The following is a 17,875-nucleotide window of genomic DNA, read 5'->3' as shown; positions in this document are numbered from 1 at the left end:
ATAAACACTCCAAAAATATCTTCTGTCAAGCAATCATCAAATTAATGAGAAACTTCCCAATAAGAGCAAACCGCACGTGTGGTTTCTTATTGTTGCATCAACTTTGCACATTATATCGAGAATTTCACTGCTAAATTTCTCATTTGTGTATGCATTTAATAAAAAACGGCAAGAATCATCTAAATTTAAATCTAAAAAACTCTGTTAAAATTAGCATCATTAAAAAAAAAATCAAATTTGTTTACTTTTTAACATTATTTTCAAAAAATATAGAGTATTAATAAAAATAAAATATTTAAGGGTATGGATCAATATTATTTGGTAAATTTTTTGATATGTTTTGTGTTTCAGTGTTGTTCCATGTGGTTCTGTATACGTGGTGCTTTCAAGTTAAAGGTATGTTTGAAATGAAATATATTTTATAACTGCTGATGCTCGTGTTGGTTTTTGATTTTTAAAGAGCTTCCCGAGAATGGTGTCTATCCTGTAGCTAATTTGTGGAAGAGTTTTCTGAATATAATCCCTCGAATTCCATTATCTGGAGGGACGTACGACACTATACAGTTTCAATATTTAACAGATGTTATCAATTACATATTGAACAATAACTTGGCAGAGAATGATATGCGTGAAGTTACCGTTTCAATATTTAATTACTATTTTGTATGCTAAATTGCAGCATTTTCTCGATATTTTATAAAGTTATATTTTAAATTTATTTATTAATTTTATTTTTTGTAATTGAATGAACTTCAAAGTGTAATATCGGGCCGCTTCTCACAATTGGATTGTTTTATGTGATTGGATTGGTAATGACTTTTATATGGTGCTGCCAACAAATTACAAATTCTAAAAAATCTGACACTGTTTATTTCTGTTCGTATTGCCGTAATTCAAAGAACAAAAAATGTGGCACGTGCTGCAGATTCACCTATTGCTTTTTTTCAATTATTCTAACGTGTGCTTGAGTATTTATATTTATATGTATTTATGTTTTTAAACATATCTTTGAATTTTATTGTTGACATATTTTAAACCCCGAAAGAGCTTGTTGCGTCATCATGATTATTTGTGTTTCAAAAGTTAATGCCGCTGCCGAAGGGCTTTTCCCCACTTCGAAAAATACAATTGGAAAAATGATTGAGATCGTTAATGGATTATCTGGATTTGAGACAGGTATCATACTTTTTTCTTGAGAATTAATTATGCGTGCTTATTGACTTCTGTGTATTATTTTTTAAATAGTTGGATCATACATTGCTGAATATGCTTCGAAGACAACAAGTTACGTTAATGGAAAATATCAAAAGGAGAAGCTATTGGAAGATGCTCTGAAAGCTCAGACGATGTACACAATGTTTGCAATTCAATTTATCTTGCTTCAATTAAAAAGAATGATCTTCTTCTTTTGAAATAATGAATCTTCATATTACCAATTTCTTTGCTTTAATTCCAATTCCACACACTAACAAATGATGATGATGCAACTTGGACAAACAATCAATGTATTCGTAGTAACCATCCAAAACTTTTTGCGGATTATTTGAATGATCCTCTTTCAAAGGCAATCATGCCAATACGTCAAAATTTAAGTGATGAAGAAGCTATTAATGAAATATTCTGCTCGAATGCCGCAAAATTTGTTGATTCCATATCCTCATATTATCCATTTACTGTCAATTTGGATGGTAAATACATCAAATATGATGAAACAAGTTGCTTATTCATAGAAAGCTTACCAAATGAAACTAATGTTGATGTTGAATTTTTATTAAATAATCTTAACATAAACAGGACTGTTACTGAAGATTATAAAATGTCATTAACGAATATGCACGGTTCGTTAGGATCAGCAAATTGCACACATTTCAAAAGCATATTGGATATAAAATGGAACACTTTCAATTTACTTTTGTCGCTTAAAGAATATAGCGCCGAACACTCGTTGAACTGTGAATGCTTCCAAACGCTGAAGTATTCTCAGCTTTTACAACAGCTTTCTGTTTTGAATGGAAGATATTCACTTAGTAATGATATCTCTCTTGAGGAGGCCATAGATATTCTTTCAAATAACATTACTCATTGTGCTGAAGATAGTGCAGGCGACCCAGAAGGGGATACAACAGATATAGATAATGTCGACAATTTCATTCAGATGCTAAATGACGATTATGCTGCAATGGAAGACGGGCTGATTCGGTTAACCAAAGATGCCTCAACGCAAATTGAGACATTCACAAAACGAGCTAAATCCTTGAGCAGTCAGCTGAACGATGCATATGGATTCTCAGATGATTGGAAAGCGATATATCAGCTCTACGGCTACATAGTCATCGGTGTTTCTTATGCCATTCTGGGCTTGTTTATCTTACTTCTGTGGGCAACAGCGTTCTGCTCAAAGTTCTTCCGGGAAGATGGTGTTCTGTGTGCATCGCTGTTTTTCCATCATATTTTTTTCTTTGTCATTGGCCTGGTGTGTCTTGCGTTTGCAGTGGTGACCACACCCGCACTGGATGTGTACTATGGCGTGTACGAACAGGAAGACATGACACAGTTTGACAGGTTGTTTGAGGCTGTTCTGGAGTTTTTGGACGGGCAGATGATGATGGAGGCTTCCACTTCAGCTGTTCTGTCGGAGACTCCTGCACAGCTGCGCAAGATAGAAAGGTCAAACGGAATCGCCAATTCCCAAGGAATAAACAAAAATGATTCACTGTCTGATGTTTGGCATTTATTTGCTGATACACAAAAAGAGGTACAGATGCACCACTTAAATAAAACAGGTGCTGAAAAATATGTGAAAGGGGTGAAATATGCCATGAAAGAAATGAGGAAACGCATTGTTTTAGCCATCAAGGCGATGTCTGGCGACTCTGTTGCATCTTATGCGCTTCAGAAACGCAGATTTAATCCTGCAAATCCGTCAAAAACCGCTTCTAAGAATTCACGCGGTTATCCTCCAAACGATATAGTGGATTCTTATCTCAGCGGTGAGAGTTCTATTTATTCCTTTGACAATCATATGAAACTGACATATTCAAATGATGTATTGGAGTCTGGACAAAGATCAAATGACTCTGCGACACCAGAAAGAGAAATGACCTTCTCGTCCACATTTGATGTTTTGGATGATTCCTCAGGCGCACACGTTTCATCAGATTCTGTGCACCATTTGGCTGATGAGTTTATCAGCCGAGAGGATGGAAGTGCTTCCAAATACGACATTTCAAAGGAAGATTTTCGCTTCCTTCGTTTTGCGTCGATTGATGCAAATGCATTGTCTCGATACATCTTTCGCGACCAGGACGGTGAAAATGCCTTCAGACAGATGTACAGCGATACAACAAAATCTTTAAGTGATCTTTTTGATGCAGCGCTTTATGATATCAATTTGGTGAATGTTGACAAGGGAACTACAAAGTTGATTGAAGACGATGGTGATCAATTTTATGCGTTCATTGATGCTTTGACAGTGAAAGGAAACGAAGAAATCGAAAAAGCTGCACAAGAATCCATAAAGCAGCTCAACGGGAGAGACATGTTTAATGCCATTTCGGCAGTTATTGATCCATTGTTTTTGGATCTGACACATTCACTCGCTGCCATATGGATGATGGGGGTGATTGTGCTGATATTTCTGATGTTCAACGAATGCATTCTGATGTGTGGCAGGAAGTTGTGGATGGTGCCGCCAGATCCAGCTGCAGAGAGGAATGCCAAGGAGAAGTTTGAATGGAGAAGGAAGAAAGACACAACCAGCGGATTAACGTTCTTCACTTGGGCGAAGGAGTTATGCTGCAAATCTAAGAAGAACGAGGCAAGCGCTTCGGAGTATGAAGGGCCAACAAGTGCGACCAGGAATACTCACTACAAGGGAGGAAAGGGAAAAGAGTCTGCTGACGGTTCAAAGGGATCAGAAAAATCCAGTGGCAGTTCAAAAGGCTCAAATGGAACTTTGAAAAGGAGCCAACAAGGTTCATCCAAAAAACATTCTTCATCGTCAAGGAAAAAGTAAATGGTAGAAATTATTATAAAGCAAACCTATTTCTTTTTCATTTTCAAGCTTGAAAGTGTTTGTTCTTCTTTCTTTTTATTTGTGCTGGTATGTGGATTAATTTTAGTGAAGCATCCAACTGTGCTTCAATCATTGCTCGTTTTGTCTTTATGAATGCTATTTTCAATTGATGTCATCGTGCATTCAATCTTATTTGCAGTTTTTTCAGTGACATTATTATCCATTCAAATAGTAATGAGAACATTCTTTATCAGTTCTTTCTTTAATTGCTTACTCTTTTGTGATACTTTTGCTACGAAATATTACATCATTTGCTACTGAATACATCTTTCTCCTTCAAATCCACAACTTTTTTTTGTAATGTTTCTCCCTTTTTTCTTTATTTCTTTAGACACATTTTAATGTTATTTCCATTTCATTTGCATATTGAGCACAGAGCACTGTACAACAATATGTCTTTCTATCACATCAGTATTCGTCATTTCTTATCAGTTTCATCTCACTTTTTTCTTTCTTTCTTTCTTTCTTTCTTTCTTTCTTTCTTTCTTTTTTTTTTTTTATTTTTGTTTGAAACTCATGTTTTTCTTTTAATCTAATGTTTTGCTTCTTAAGCATTTTTTGATATATTATGAGGTGAGAAAGGCTTGGTAATTCGTTAATTACAGTTTCTTTGATTTTTTTTTCAATGGTTTGTTTTGAATTTATTTTTTATTGATGCAATTTTCTATATTTTTGCATCGATAATCATTGACATTTGGTCAACTTCTGTTTTGTTGAGTTTGAAATGCCTCAAGGTCTTTGATGCTTCTTTTTTCGTTGCATTTTTGTGTTGCATCTTTTTTGATAGCACTATTTTTAACATTATTTAAGGCAAAACTTTTTTTTCTCAACAATTTCATTTTTGCAAAAGCTGATTAGTTTGTTGTCGATTTTAACAATTTCTTTTTGAGAAGTGAAGAAAAGAAATATTAATTAAGCTTTTGTAAATACTTTACATTTCAATAATTAATAAAAGACCATCAAATCGAAAGTCGTTTTTCTAAATTCTTATCAATGCTTATGAAAGACAATGAATAATTATTAAGATAAACAAAAAATAATATCTTTCTTTTTTTGACATAATCAAAGAAAACATCGATGAGCTTTTTTTTCATTCTTCTTCTGCCAGTTGCTTGTACTCATCAGGAGGGTCAATGCGTGTGTAGAACAAGAGATAAGGTGTGTGTGAAGTGTTGCGTGTTCCATTCAACGTGTGTGCAAGTGTCGAAAGCGCAACTCTTGTCACGTCTGAGTCATCACAAAGAATCCACTCACCGCGGTTGGCTGAAAGCGCCAATGTCAAAATCTCAGGAAGAGTAAATGTCAGTGGATCAGAAGTCGATGAGGCAGTGTCATCAGATTGAGCAGAAGATGCAAATGGAGTTGAAGGACGCGAACGAGCCTTTGAAGAAAACGGGTTGGGAAGCATAGAGGATTGTGAAGCTGATGATGATGATGTTGATTGAGAAGACTGTCCTGGCGGTGGAGTGAATGAAAAGGGAGGGGGAGAGTTCGATCTCTTTGAAGGTTTTGGTGCAAACACAGCCGAATTTGGTTGGGATGAGCTATTTCCGTTGAGACATCCGGGCATATCCAAAGAAGACTTGAGCACGCCGTCTGCCGAGCCAAGTGACTGTGAAGAGCGAACACGAGGAGGAGAAAGAAGAGTTGAGCTAAATCTGTTTCTCCGATCTGAAAGCACTCCATTCGGAGCACCTGAAGCACCAGAGGACGACGACGACGAAGAAGAAGAAGGCTGATGAGTCGAATGTGAAGTAGAATGAGCAGATGAAGCTGGTGCAAAACTGGATGGCGATGCTGAACGCGATCGCCCTCGAATTGATGTGGCGAGCACTTCAGACTCATCTGCAAAGCCTGGCAGAGGAGGTGGTGTGATAGCAAATGCAGGTGCGGGGGAAGAGCGGCCCTTTCCACGCGAATTAGAGGAGGAAGAGGAAGGAGCAGGCGATCGGCCACGTGGAGGTGGGCTTCGGCGGTCAGATGAAGAGCAATAGCTATTTGAGCCAGACACAGTTCGAGAGGCAGTGGAAGTAGTTGGAGCAAGCTTTGAAGACAGATACACTGCAATAGAAGCATTCTGAAGAATCGCTTTTTCTGAAGGGAGTGACAGCGATGGCTCAGGTAGAGGTACAGGGAGAAGGGGGATCTGGTTGGGGATGATGCCATTTGAAGAGGAGAAGAGAGAGCAGGAGGAAGGAGACAGATAGAGCTTGCTGAAGGAAGAGCTTGAGTGATATGGAGAAATATCTGCAGTGCCTGATGTCTGTGGAGAAGCACCAGAGTGGTCTGTGCTCGCCAAACGGTTCAGAAACGGGAAGAGAAAATGAGAGTGTGTGAGTGAATGTGTGAACTGCTTCTGGATGGAAGGAGGAGACGATGTGATGGAAGAGAAAGAGAGAGGAACTGGGGTGATTGACAAGGGCATCACACGCATTGCTGATGAAAGTGAAGCTGAAGAAGAGGAAGAGGAAGAAGAGATAGCTGAATGTGATTTTCCTGAGGGTGTTGATGTTGTGAATGAAGAAGAAGTCGAAGGAATCAACTCTTTTGAGCTTGCTCCATTTTGCATCTGGACCAGTGGTTCGAAGTGCTGCTGATGCAGCGTCTGCTCAAAAGGTGTATCGTCTTGTGAAGTGAGCAGTTGGAACTTGGCATGTGCTGCCAATGGCTTTGAGAGTGGAGTGTGGGGTGAAGTGTGGATAGTGAATGAAGCGGGTGTTGAGGCATTTGACATGGCGAGTGAGCCAGAAGAATTGCCTGAAGGCAAAGAATTGCTTGATTTGGATTTCTGATTGTATGAAGATGAAGAAATCAATGTTTCTCTCATCTTTTTGGCTTCTCTGAGTCTTCTTCGCTTCTTCATCATTTCGTGGCGATATATTCGGTCGCTTATTATCTTTGCGTTTCTTGCCATTATTTCCTTTTTGAATATCAACAGAAAAGCAGGAATGACAATTCGTGACATCTGAGGGCGTCCGTATTCATCTTCAAACAAACTGCTTTCATCTTCTTCATCTTCAAATTCATCTGTACCACTTTCTTGTTCAATGTCTTCTTTTTCCTCTATTTCTTCCTCTTTCTCCTCTTCTTTCTTGTCTGCTTCTTCTTTCTTCTCATTTTCACTTTCTTTGTCCAAATGCTCTTTCTTTGCAGTTCCAGCTCCATTTTTCGTTTTCTCTCTCCTGTTTCTTCTGCTTCTGCTTCTGCTTCTGCTTTCTTTCACTTCTTTTTCTTCTGACTGAGGAAACAGATCGCTGCTTTCGGAACCATCAGTTGTGTCGTTTTCTTTCAATATGCTCTCCAAAATTTCGGCTTTGCTGTTGGCAGCTCTTCTCTCTTTACTTCGTTTTGTTTGCGACATCGTTTTTGTATTCTGTTTTTCTCGTTTCTCTGTCTTTTGATTAGCTTGTTGTTTTCTATTTCGCGTGCTGTGATTCTGTGTCTCATCTGAATTTGTCACTTGAATCACTTCTTTTTCGTTGCCTTTCCTTTCTTCTTTTCTTCTGTGGCTTTCCTCTTTCCTTTGAGCACTTTCAACCTTTTGGAACAATCTTGTATTTCTCTCTCCTTTCTTCTCCTCTTTCTTAGTCTCTCTGCTCCTCAATCTTGTTGAGATTGACTGGCCATCGTCTTTGCTCTCCTCCTTCTTCAGTCCTTTGTTCCGAGTCATCGGCATTCTCTTTGCCTGCTCGTCAATAATGCCCAACGAAATCAATTCTCTTTCTGATGCTCTTCTTCTCCTCATTTTGATTTTGCTCTCCTTTTCTGCTTCAGCCGCTGGCGGGGCATTCACTTGCTGTGAAGGACGTGATGCGTCTGGTATTTTGATTGGATCCTCACTCAATTCTTCAGAAACACGCTTCTTCTTTCTCTGAAGAGTGTTTGATGGCTCTTTTATCTCAACAACACTCTCCTCTGTCAAATCATGCAGCTCGTTCGCTTTGCCTGGAGTGTCAATCACACAAATGCGCTGTCTTTTTCCTTGAGCAGAATTGCCTTCGTTCTCTTCAACAGATATAACTGTCTTATCTTCTGCTGCCACTGCAGCTTCTTCGGCTTCATCATCAATCGTTATCTTTTTGTCTTCTGCTTTGTTTGTTATATCTTTGTTAACATCTTTGTTTTCTCCTTCATTTGATTTTTTATTATCGCCACAATCTTCTTCAGTATTATCTTCTTCCTCTTCCTCTTCTTCTTCTTCAGCATCCACATCAACCAACACAGTTCCTCTCCTTCTTTTCTTCCCAATGAGTTGTGACTCTGTTATTTCTGAAACAGCCTCGCTGTCATCTGTTGAAGACAATTCAACCTCGTTGTTTGCATTTGATTGATCCTTGTTCGTTCTAACTGTTCTGCTTCTCTTTGCCCTTTGTCTTGATGCTCTTTTAATTGGCTTCTTTACCAAGTGATCACCATCATTATTATTTGCTGCTTCTTCTTCACTTTCACTGCTGTCTTCCTGTTTGTCATCCTCTTTCTCACAATTCGATGTTTCGTCATCCTTTGCAATTATTGAGATCTTTCTTCCATGTCTTCCACTTCCTTCGCTCTTTTCTGAGTGAGCTTCCTGTTTGGATGAGCTTCTCTTTGTTCTTGTCCTTTCTGAGCGACTGCTGCTTCTACCTGATTGAATACTCCTTTTTCTTCGTTTGTTTCTTTTGTCTTTCTGTGTTGATTGCTCTTCTTCCTCTTCCTCTTCCTCTTCTTTTTCTTCTTCATCATCTCCTTCTTCGTGTGCTGAAGGAACATCTGCTACTGTCACAACATCAACTTCTCTATCTTTCTCTTTCTCTTTCTTTTTGTCTTTTGATTTTGCTTCTTCTTCTTCTTCTTCTCCTTCTTCTTCTTCTCCTTCCTCTTCTTCCTCTTCCTCTTCAGTTTTTGCAGCTGATGTTTCTTCGTCTGCCTCTATTTTCTTGAGAAATCTTCCATTTGATGATCGCTTCCTATTCAACTTCGGAACTTGATGAGTCTTTGCCTGAGACTGCTTTTGATTCGTTCGACTTGCTTTTCTCTTCAAATTCTCTTCTTTTTCATCTTTCTCATCTTTCTCTTCTTTCTCATCAATGCTCTTCTTCTCCTCTTCTTCTTTCTTCTCGTTTCTCAACCCTCTCCTTCTTGAAGCAACACTTGCCGTGTTTCGTTTCAATCTTCTCTGCTCTTTCCCCTTCAGCTCCTTCCTTCTTTCTCTCTTCACTTGCGCCATTTCCTTTGCCTTGTGCATAGCCAGCCGTCTGATGTTCGGTGCAGCTGCCGAAGCAACAAAGTGTTCCTGTGCTTTCTGAATCATCTTAAACAGCTTTCTGTTCAGATGTGCACAGCGTCTGTGTTGCAGTGGCACCGTCTGTTGGATGCTGGTGATCTGGGCAGGTGTCAGAGGGCGAGTGAGAGAGGAGAGGGAAGAGGAGATGATGAATGGGTCAGACAGGACAGAGGCAGTTGGCTTGAGCACAGGAGCAGCGATTGGGATGGGTGATGATGATGATGGAGGAGAGATGTGGATGATGCTTCTGTCGGGTGGGGCAAAGGCAGATTCTGGTTGAAGACAGGACAATGCTGTTGATGAAGAAGAGGAAGATGAAGAGGAAGAAGAGGAAGATAATGATTTAGCTGATGAAGGAGTCTGAAAAGTGAATGGAGCAGATGTCTGTGCTGAAGCAAATCCAGAGAAAGAAGAGTCAGAAGGAGCCTGTTGAGAATGCGATGAATGTGCAGAGAAAGAAGCAGTGGGCGTTTCAGCAGGTGTGAAGATGAAGGGAGAAGGGGCAGGAAACACGGCAGGTGGAGAAGGATGGGGGAAAGGATATTGTGCAGCTACGAAGGGCATGGAAGTGTACTCGGTGCCTGTGAGTGACTGCTGATGGAGGGAAGGAGAAGGAGAAATGGCAATGAGAGAGAAATGAGTGGAAGAGGAAGAAGAAGAGGAGGAAGAGAGAGAAGAGGAAGATGCAGGTGTGGGTGTATCAGATGAAAGGACAGGGAAGATGGCAGGTGAAGCAGAAGGTGCAGAGTGAGGTGAATGAATGGCTGGATCATATCTCTGAAACACAGACAATGGAGAAGAAGACATCTCAACATTTGAAGAAGAAGAAGAAGATGATGATGATAATGATGATGGAGATGGTGAAGGTGATAAAGAAGAAGAAGGAAGAGGAATTGGAAGAGGAGAAGGTGATGTGCTTGTTGTGTTGAAAGAGAGAGAAGAAAGAGCATTTGAAGAATTCGCAGTGGATATGCTGTTGTTGGTTGGTGGAGATGAAGAAGCAGATGAGGTGTCTGAAAGAGGAGGAGGGATATTTAGAGTGAATGAGTGTGTGGAAGAAGAAGAAAGAGAAGAAGAAGAAGAAGAAGAAGAAGGTGATGAATTATTCGATTGTTGCGGTGAAAGCAAAGAGAAAGGAGAAGTGACAACTTTTGCTGGCTGGCTGTTTGATTTAAAAGGAGAATTCAAAGAAAAAGGTGCTGAACTGTTTGTGGATGCATTCACAATTGGCTTCAGTTCTTGATTCAATATGTTGTTGCTAATATCATTGCTATTGTTATCAGAAGAAGAGATTGAATAAAACGGGTTAGCTTCAGAAGCATGTGTTGCTTCTGGTGCAGAAAGAGAGGGAATTGAAGAGTGAATTAAGGGGAAAGCAGAAGTTGTGTCAGCAGCAGAGTTGGATTGAAGTGATTGCTGATGAGACTGGGCAGTTGGAATGAATGCGGTGGAGGATGAAGGAAGATCGAGTGAGGAAATAACACTGTTGCCTTCTTCTTTCAGTGGCATGGTTGGTTTTATGTCTGATGCAGAGGAAGATAACAAGTTCATTGCTTCATCTTTGGATAGTGTGCTAATGTCATCGGAATTCTTCAAGCTCTCCAATTCTTTTTCAGCACCTTCTTCTTCCTCTTCACATAATTCTTCATACAATTCTTCATCCTCCTCTTCCTCTTCTCCTATTCCGCTGTATCCAAAATGCAAATTGCTCGCAACTGATCCCAGTTGCTGTGCATATTCTTCCTCAAACTCCTTCTTCCATGCGTCTTCATCTATCTCTTCTTCAATCTGGTTGTCGTCTTCATCATCATATTCGTCTCCATCGCCTTCCTCCGGTTCCTCTTCTGCTTTCCCTTCTCTCCCTCCCTCACTCCCTCGCATCCCCATCTTCCTTTGCCTCTTCTGCATCTTCATCTTCAGCTCATTCTCTTCGCCTTCCACTTCTTCCACTGTTGCCTCAAGGCCATCAACACCCCTCCATTCATATTCTGGTGGCAGATGCACTGTTGCTTCTTCATTGTGTCTTGAATCCTTCTCATTCGCTTCTTCTCCTTCTCTTTCTCCTCCTTCTTTGTTTCCTCCTTCTCCTCCTTCTGCCTCTCCATCATCATCATCTTCTTCTTTCTCTTCACTTCCTCTCCCTCTTCTCTTCCCTGCCTTCTTCCTCGCTCCCTTTGAGCTCTCCTCCTTCTTCCTCTTCTTCTCCTCCATCTTTTTCCTCTCCTCTTCCTCTTCCTTCATTGCAATGAACCTCTGCTGCTCCTCCACGCACCTCCTCTTCATCTGAATGAACTGTTCCATCTGTTGTGTGTCTGGCAGGCTCGCCAGCGGGTCGTCCACTCTCACCAGCGCTGTGTAATGCCCTGCCGACGGCTGCACCCCAACGTGTATCACCACTCCCACCAGAGCATACACACAGTTCCTCTCTTTGCACTCAGGGGACAGCACGGCAGGGTCGAAGGCGAAGGAGGTTGGGATGCGGCAGGCAGATGTGACCTTCTTGGTGGTGCGGTGGGTGAAGGCGAAGCGGTTGAGGTGGAGGGTGAGCACAGGAGGGAGGGAGGAGAAGATGACACGGCGGGTTGCTTCGGTCTGTGTGCGGCAGCGTTCGCACTGGAACTTGTTCTCCCCCCTCATCCACTCAGGGCGGAAGAGGGTGCGAAACGAGGACATGAGGGAAGACTTGATGGGGACAGAGAGGTCGAAGAATTCCTGTGTGGAGGTGGTGCTGTGGGAGCAGGAGACGCAGCGGAGGATGGTCTGCTGCTCGCCGCGGAAGGTGGAGGTGATCGGGTTGTGGAAGATGGAGGAGGAGAGGAGGAGGTCATCGGTGATGGTGGGGAATGAAGAGGAGGAAGAGGAGGAAGATGGAGTTGAGGTTGAAATGGGTGAATAGGAAGATTTAAGTGACATGGAAGGTGAAGTGTTGCTGTTTCTGTCAGAATGTGTTGGAGTGAATGAATCATTCATTGCATCTCCTTTTGAATGAATATTCTCTTTCCTCTGTTGTTGTTCTTTCTCTTTCAAATTATTTTTCTTGTTTTTTTTCAGAAATGAATTTTTGCCTCTTCCTTTTGAATTCAACAGGCCGCATTCAGTTTGCATCAGTTCTTCAGCTGTAGTGAGTGTATAGGAGCATTTTGAGTATATTTCAGATGGCTGGCAGAAAGTATATGGGAATGAAGAATCAAAAGAAGAAGATGAAGAAGAAGAAGATGATGATGAAGATAAAGAAGAATCAGAAAGAGAAGAAGAGTCATTTAATGATGGCTGAGAAGATGAGATGTTTGTCTGCTGGCTGAGGAAAGGAAACTGGAAAGCAGAAGAAGAAGAAGAAGAAGAGGAAGAAGAGGAGGAAGAAGATAATGACGAAAGAGAAGAGAGAGAAGAGAAGAGAGAGTGAGGTGGAGATACAAGAGAATTGAATGAAGTGCCATTTCCAGTTGAAAAGGAAGAGGAAGAAGAAGAAGAGGCAGAAGGTGATTGAGAGCGAAGAGAACGGCGACGTGTGGAAACAGAAAGAGGAGGAGAAAAAAGGGAAGGAGGTTTTGGAGAAGGAGATCGGAGAAGAGAAGGCGAACGCAATGACATGTTTGACTATAATGTTAATAGAAAAATGAAAGATTAATAATAAAATGAATACAAAAAATAGAACGTTAAATAATTTTGTTAATAATAATAACAATCATTATCACAATACCATTTCACCTCCTTCCTCATTGCCATTCAACTTGCACTGCCTCATCCTCTTCAACTGTCCCACTATTCCCTTCTGTGTCTCCTCATACTTCGTTCTTAAGCACTCCAGCAGCAGTCTCAAGAACTCGTGTGCATCTTGCTGTCTTCCTCTTGTCAGATGGAGCTCGTCCCAGAGCAGACTCACCGTTGCCTTTGGATTAATCCCCCTCGGCTGTGAGTGTGTGGCCATGTCGAGTGTCTTGCACAGCTGGGCAGCCGTCTCTGGGTGCGTGGGGAGGGGAAGGCGCTGGAGGGCGCGGAGGAAGGGGAAGCAAGAGCAGAAGCACTGAAGCGTGGAGTTCATGTAGCAGGTGTTGCCGAGGTTGAGGAAGCCGGAGCGGGTGGGACGCGTGCGGGAAAGGTGGGTGTAGGCGCTGGTGATTGAGAGGGAGTAGGCAGAGGGGGAAAAGAGGGAGTAGGAGGGGGTGGCGGGGGAGGAGGGGGAAGAGGAGGATGAATCATCAATGGAATCTGGGTTGGAAGAAGAAGAAGAGGAAGAGGAGGATGATGATGATACTGAAGAAGATAAGGAATCTTCGAGATTGAATGGAGGAAGGACAGAGGAGAAGAAAGAAGAAGAAGCAAAACTATCTCCATTTGAAGATGATCCTATTCCAATCCCAAGTGATTGTGCAAGAGAAGATGAAGAGAGAGAAGAAGAAGACAATGAAGACAATGAAGACAATGATGATTGAGAAGAAAAAGGCATAATTAAAGGGGGAGGGGTTGAGCGGAGGATGCGAGAGGGAGTGAAAGAAGGGGCAGAAGAAGAAGATGAAGTGGATGTGCTGGTGGGGCTGGCAGAAGGAGTGGAGGAGCTGTCGGAAAGAGGCTTTTGGGGGGTTGGATACAAAATAGATGGAGAAGAGGAGGAAGAAGAAGATAAAGAGGAAGAAGAGGAGGAAGATAAAGAGGAAGAAGAGGAGGAAGATAAAGATAAAGAGGAAGAGGAAGGGGAAGAAGAAGAGGAAGAATTTGATGGTTTTTGTGTCGAAGTAATGTTGTTTGATGAAGAAGAGGCTGAATATGAAGATGAAGAAGGAGAAGCAGTTGATGATGATGTTGTTTGAGAAGATGAAGCAGAAGAAGGAATTTTCTCTTTTGTTTGTGGTGAATCTGTGCTGTTGATTTCTTCATTGCCACTTTTGGTTGAAGGAAGAGAAGAAGCAGCAGAAGCAGATGAAGAAGTTGGAGATGAAGATAAAGAAGACGAAGACGTTGGTGATAAAGAAGAAGAAGAAGAAGAAGATGATGATGATGCCGTTGTTGTTGAAGGTGATGAAGAATCAGAAGAAGTCACTTTTGATGTGTTTTGATGAATGAATGGTGAAGTGAATGAGAAAGATGCTCCAAAAGAGGAAACAGGAAGAGTCGCATCTGCTTCGCTGTTTTCTATTTGTGTCTGCTCAATTTCTGTGCCAAGGGATTCTTTTGGCTTGTTGGCAGATTTTGATATGTTGGTTGCTTCATTCACTTTCTCTTTTTTCTCTTTCTCCTTCTCCTTCTCTTTCTCATCCTTCTCTTCTTTTTCTTCTTTCCCCTCTTTCTCTTCTTTATCTTCCTCCTCCTCCTCTTCACTTGTATCTGGTGAATCAATAGCTATCACAGACTTGTTATATCTCCTTCTCTTCTGCCTCTGCTTCTCTTTCTCCTTGTTCTCTTCTTCTTCTTCTTCTTCCTCTTCTTCGTTTTTCCCTTTTTCTTCTTCTTTCCCTTCTTCTTCTTTCTCTTCTTTTTTATCTTCTTTCTCTTCTTCTGTTGTCTCTTCATCTTTTTCTATCACAATCTTTCTGTTAGTCTTCCCAACTTTCTGTTTGTTGACTTTCATCTCACTTTCTCCTTTGTTTCCTTCTTCCTTCTCATTTCCCTTTCTCTCTTCTTCTTCACCTTCCTCTTTGTCTTCCTCTTTGTCTTCCTCTTTCTTTCCTTTTCTGCTGCTCCGCTTATCCTTCCCTCTTTTCGTCTTCTTTGATCCTTCTTTCTCCTCTTCTTCCTCTTCTTCCTCTTTTCCTCCTCTTTCTCCTTTCTCTTCCTCCTCCTCCTCCTCCTCTTTTTCTTCTCTTCCACCTCTTCCCCCTCTTCCTCCTCTTCTTCCTCCTCTTTCTTCTCTGTGTCTCCTTCTATCAATCAATGAAGGAGAATATCGTTTTGTTTGAGACAAGCTGCGGTCAGGTGAAGACGATGGCGTCAGAAAAGGAGAAGAAGAATTGGAAACATGTGCAGATGAGGAAGGAGAAGGAGAAGGAGAAGGTGTTTGAGAAAACTGATGAAAGGGAGTTTGAGATGGAGAAAAAGATGGTGAAAGAGAAGGAGATAGAGAAGAAGAAGGTGAAAAAGAAGAAGAAGGTGAAAGAGAAGGAGAAAGAGAAGGAGAGAAAGAAGTTGCTGGCATAGAAAAAGAGGATGTTGTTGGGGAATCTTCGATTATCTCAGCATTTTCTATTTTTCTTCTGCGTTGTGAAAGTCTTTCGCTTCTGTTAGTGCTTGTAATTGCACTCTTCTTACTTCTGGACTCTTTATATTCCCCATCATCATTGCCATCATCATCATCACCTTCTTCTTCTTCCTTCTCCTCCTCTTCTTCTTTTTCTCTTCTTCTTTTGGATTTTCCTGCTTTTGCAGCAAGTTTTTTCTGCTTTCTTGTGCGTGAGCCTTTTTCTTCTTCCACAGCAATAACGTCTTCAGATTCCTCTTCTTCTTCTCTTCTTCCTCTTCCTTTTTCTCTTCCTCTTCCTCTTTCACCTTTTCCTCCTTCTTCTTCTTCTATTGAATTCTCTTCACTTCGACTTTCCCTCTCCTCTTTCTGAGGAGGTTCTGTCTTGTTGATTGATGTTGCATTTCTGTCCTCTTCTTTCATTTCAACTGAATCTGGTGCAAAAATACTGCTTTCGTTCTGATTGTCATCATCTGCCTGGTTCTCTTCTTTTAAATCGTTCTGTTTCTTGTTTATTTCCTTTTTCTCTCCTTTTTTTCTTTTCAATTCAGATGCCTCATCGGAGTGCTGTTGATGTGCCTCCACATTTTCATGTTCGGCGTGTGAGTCAGTCGAAGAAGGATTTGACTTGAGCAATCGCATCGCTTTGTCTTTACCAAAAAACATTGACTTTTGTGGGTTTCGTTCACAAAGCTCAGGAGATTCATCGTTTTCAATTTTTCGCACTTTCGAAGATGTGCGAGCTTTGTTTCTATTTTCTTTTGAATGCGAAGGTTCTTGATGATTTTGATCATCCAACAATTCGAATTTCTGGTTATCCTGTGCATTTCGCTCAAATGAATCGCACACCGAAGTTTCTATTTTCTTTGGATTGTAACGGTTTTCTTGTTTTGTTGCAGTTGAATTTTGCGGCAAAATGCTGAATGATTTTGTAGTTATTAAATTTTTATCTTTAGCTGTGGATAGTTTAAAGATGTTAGGGTGTAAAACTTGGTTTTTCGAAGGTATTTTTGATTTTGATGTAATTTCCATTTGAGGTTTTTGTTGAATTGAGGTAGATATAACTTGTGGAGGATTGATTGTGCTTGAATCATGTTTTGAAAAATGATGATGTTGATTTAAAGTCTTCGGTGAAACGTTTCGATGAGCAAATATTGGACCTTTATTATCTAGATCTTTGGCATACTTTGCGAGTAAATTTGAAGTGTCATTTTGCGAATTAGAAGAAATAGATTCCATTTTTGATAAAGATGGTGAAAACTTTGAAGACGAATAAGAAGGGGAAGGAGTAACGCTAAACGTTTTATGATACGGAGGAGTAAATTTTTGTTGAATTGGACTTGGAGTTGAAAGCATTGGAGAGACTTGAGTTCGTATCAAACCAACAGCTCTCACTCTTTTTTTCGATGAATCGGAATGTTGAAAAGTTTGAAAAATAGACGTAGAGTTTTGAGGTGGAAGCTGTTGCTTCCCCTTTTGACTATTCTGCATCTAGGATTCCGTTTTAAGTTCAATTTTTCTTTTTAAAAAAACAAATCATGGGATATGTCTTAAACTTTATTTTTCACATTCTCCATTGTTAATTTAATAACTGGTTAGTATGCTGCCCTTTCAAAATATTTGAAAAATTATTTATTTTATTTATTATTTATATATTTTTTTTATTTTTTGATATTTTTCAACTTTTAAAAAATAAGAATAAAAAAGCACTTTCGACTTTGCTTGAAACCTATTCCATTTTGATTGAAAGAATTCCATTTTGATTTAATGTTTTTTGTTAACGTTTAACAGTTTTTCGACTCATATAATTTTTGGTGTATTCATAACGAAAAAAATTTATATAAATGGTTCAAACAACGATGTTCGAAAAGAGATATATTAATATATTTTTTGAAAATAGAAATAACTATTCAACGCTTATTTGCCAATATTCAAAAAATTTTCAAAAAAAATTAAAAGGATTAATAGTTTAATTTTTATAATAATCACTCATTCAAAAAATTTATTTTGAAAAATCATTTGATTTTTCAATTAAAAATCAACAAATTTCTTTTTCAGATACGCATTTTTTTATATATTATGTATTTAACTGATTTGTCAAATTTCATAAAACGAAACATAATTAGTATTTTTAAAAACACAATTATTAAATAATATACAGTACGATCCAAAATGTTCGCTTCTCTTTTGATTATTGTTGTACAAAATGGAATATGCTATGGAGTTTCTGGTATCTATCAATTTGCTATTTTTTATTGATAAATGCAACGGGAAAATTAAAATATTTTCAAAGATTACGAAAATCCAAATTTTTTAGTAGCTTTTGCAAATTCTTTTTATGACTCGATAAGAAACTCCTGCACGG

General features: G+C 39.9%; 2 protein-coding genes across 2 annotated transcripts; one reads left to right on the top strand and one right to left on the bottom strand.

Annotated features, from left to right (window-relative positions):
* Positions 1-335: 335 nt before the first annotated feature.
* On the top strand, positions 336-5,045 carry MONOS_2896 (uncharacterized protein; the record flags this gene model as incomplete). The annotated part of the gene is made up of 6 exons (XM_067872850.1): positions 336-396; positions 461-663; positions 759-958; positions 1,046-1,176; positions 1,246-1,357; positions 1,516-5,045. 6 exons carry the CDS (start codon positions 336-338, stop codon positions 4,013-4,015), a joined length of 3,207 nt encoding a protein of 1,068 aa, XP_067725933.1. The 3' UTR covers positions 4,016-5,045.
* A 120-nt stretch (positions 5,046-5,165) lies between these two features.
* Positions 5,166-16,721, bottom strand: MONOS_2895 (putative ubiquitin carboxyl-terminal hydrolase 1; the record flags this gene model as incomplete). The annotated part of the gene is made up of 3 exons (XM_067872849.1): positions 5,166-12,935; positions 13,039-16,466; positions 16,697-16,721. The coding sequence occupies 3 exons, from the start codon at positions 16,719-16,721 to the stop codon at positions 5,166-5,168; spliced, it is 11,223 nt and encodes a 3,740-aa protein (XP_067725932.1).
* Between the last annotated feature and the right edge of the window lie 1,154 nt (positions 16,722-17,875).

This window comes from Monocercomonoides exilis (genome assembly GCF_001643675.1).
Source record: "Monocercomonoides exilis strain PA203 chromosome Unknown scaffold27-1312184, whole genome shotgun sequence".
NCBI lineage: Eukaryota > Preaxostyla > Oxymonadida > Polymastigidae > Monocercomonoides > Monocercomonoides exilis.
The sequence above is the reverse complement of the archived record's forward strand: the minus strand, read 5'-3'. Positions and strand labels throughout refer to the sequence as shown.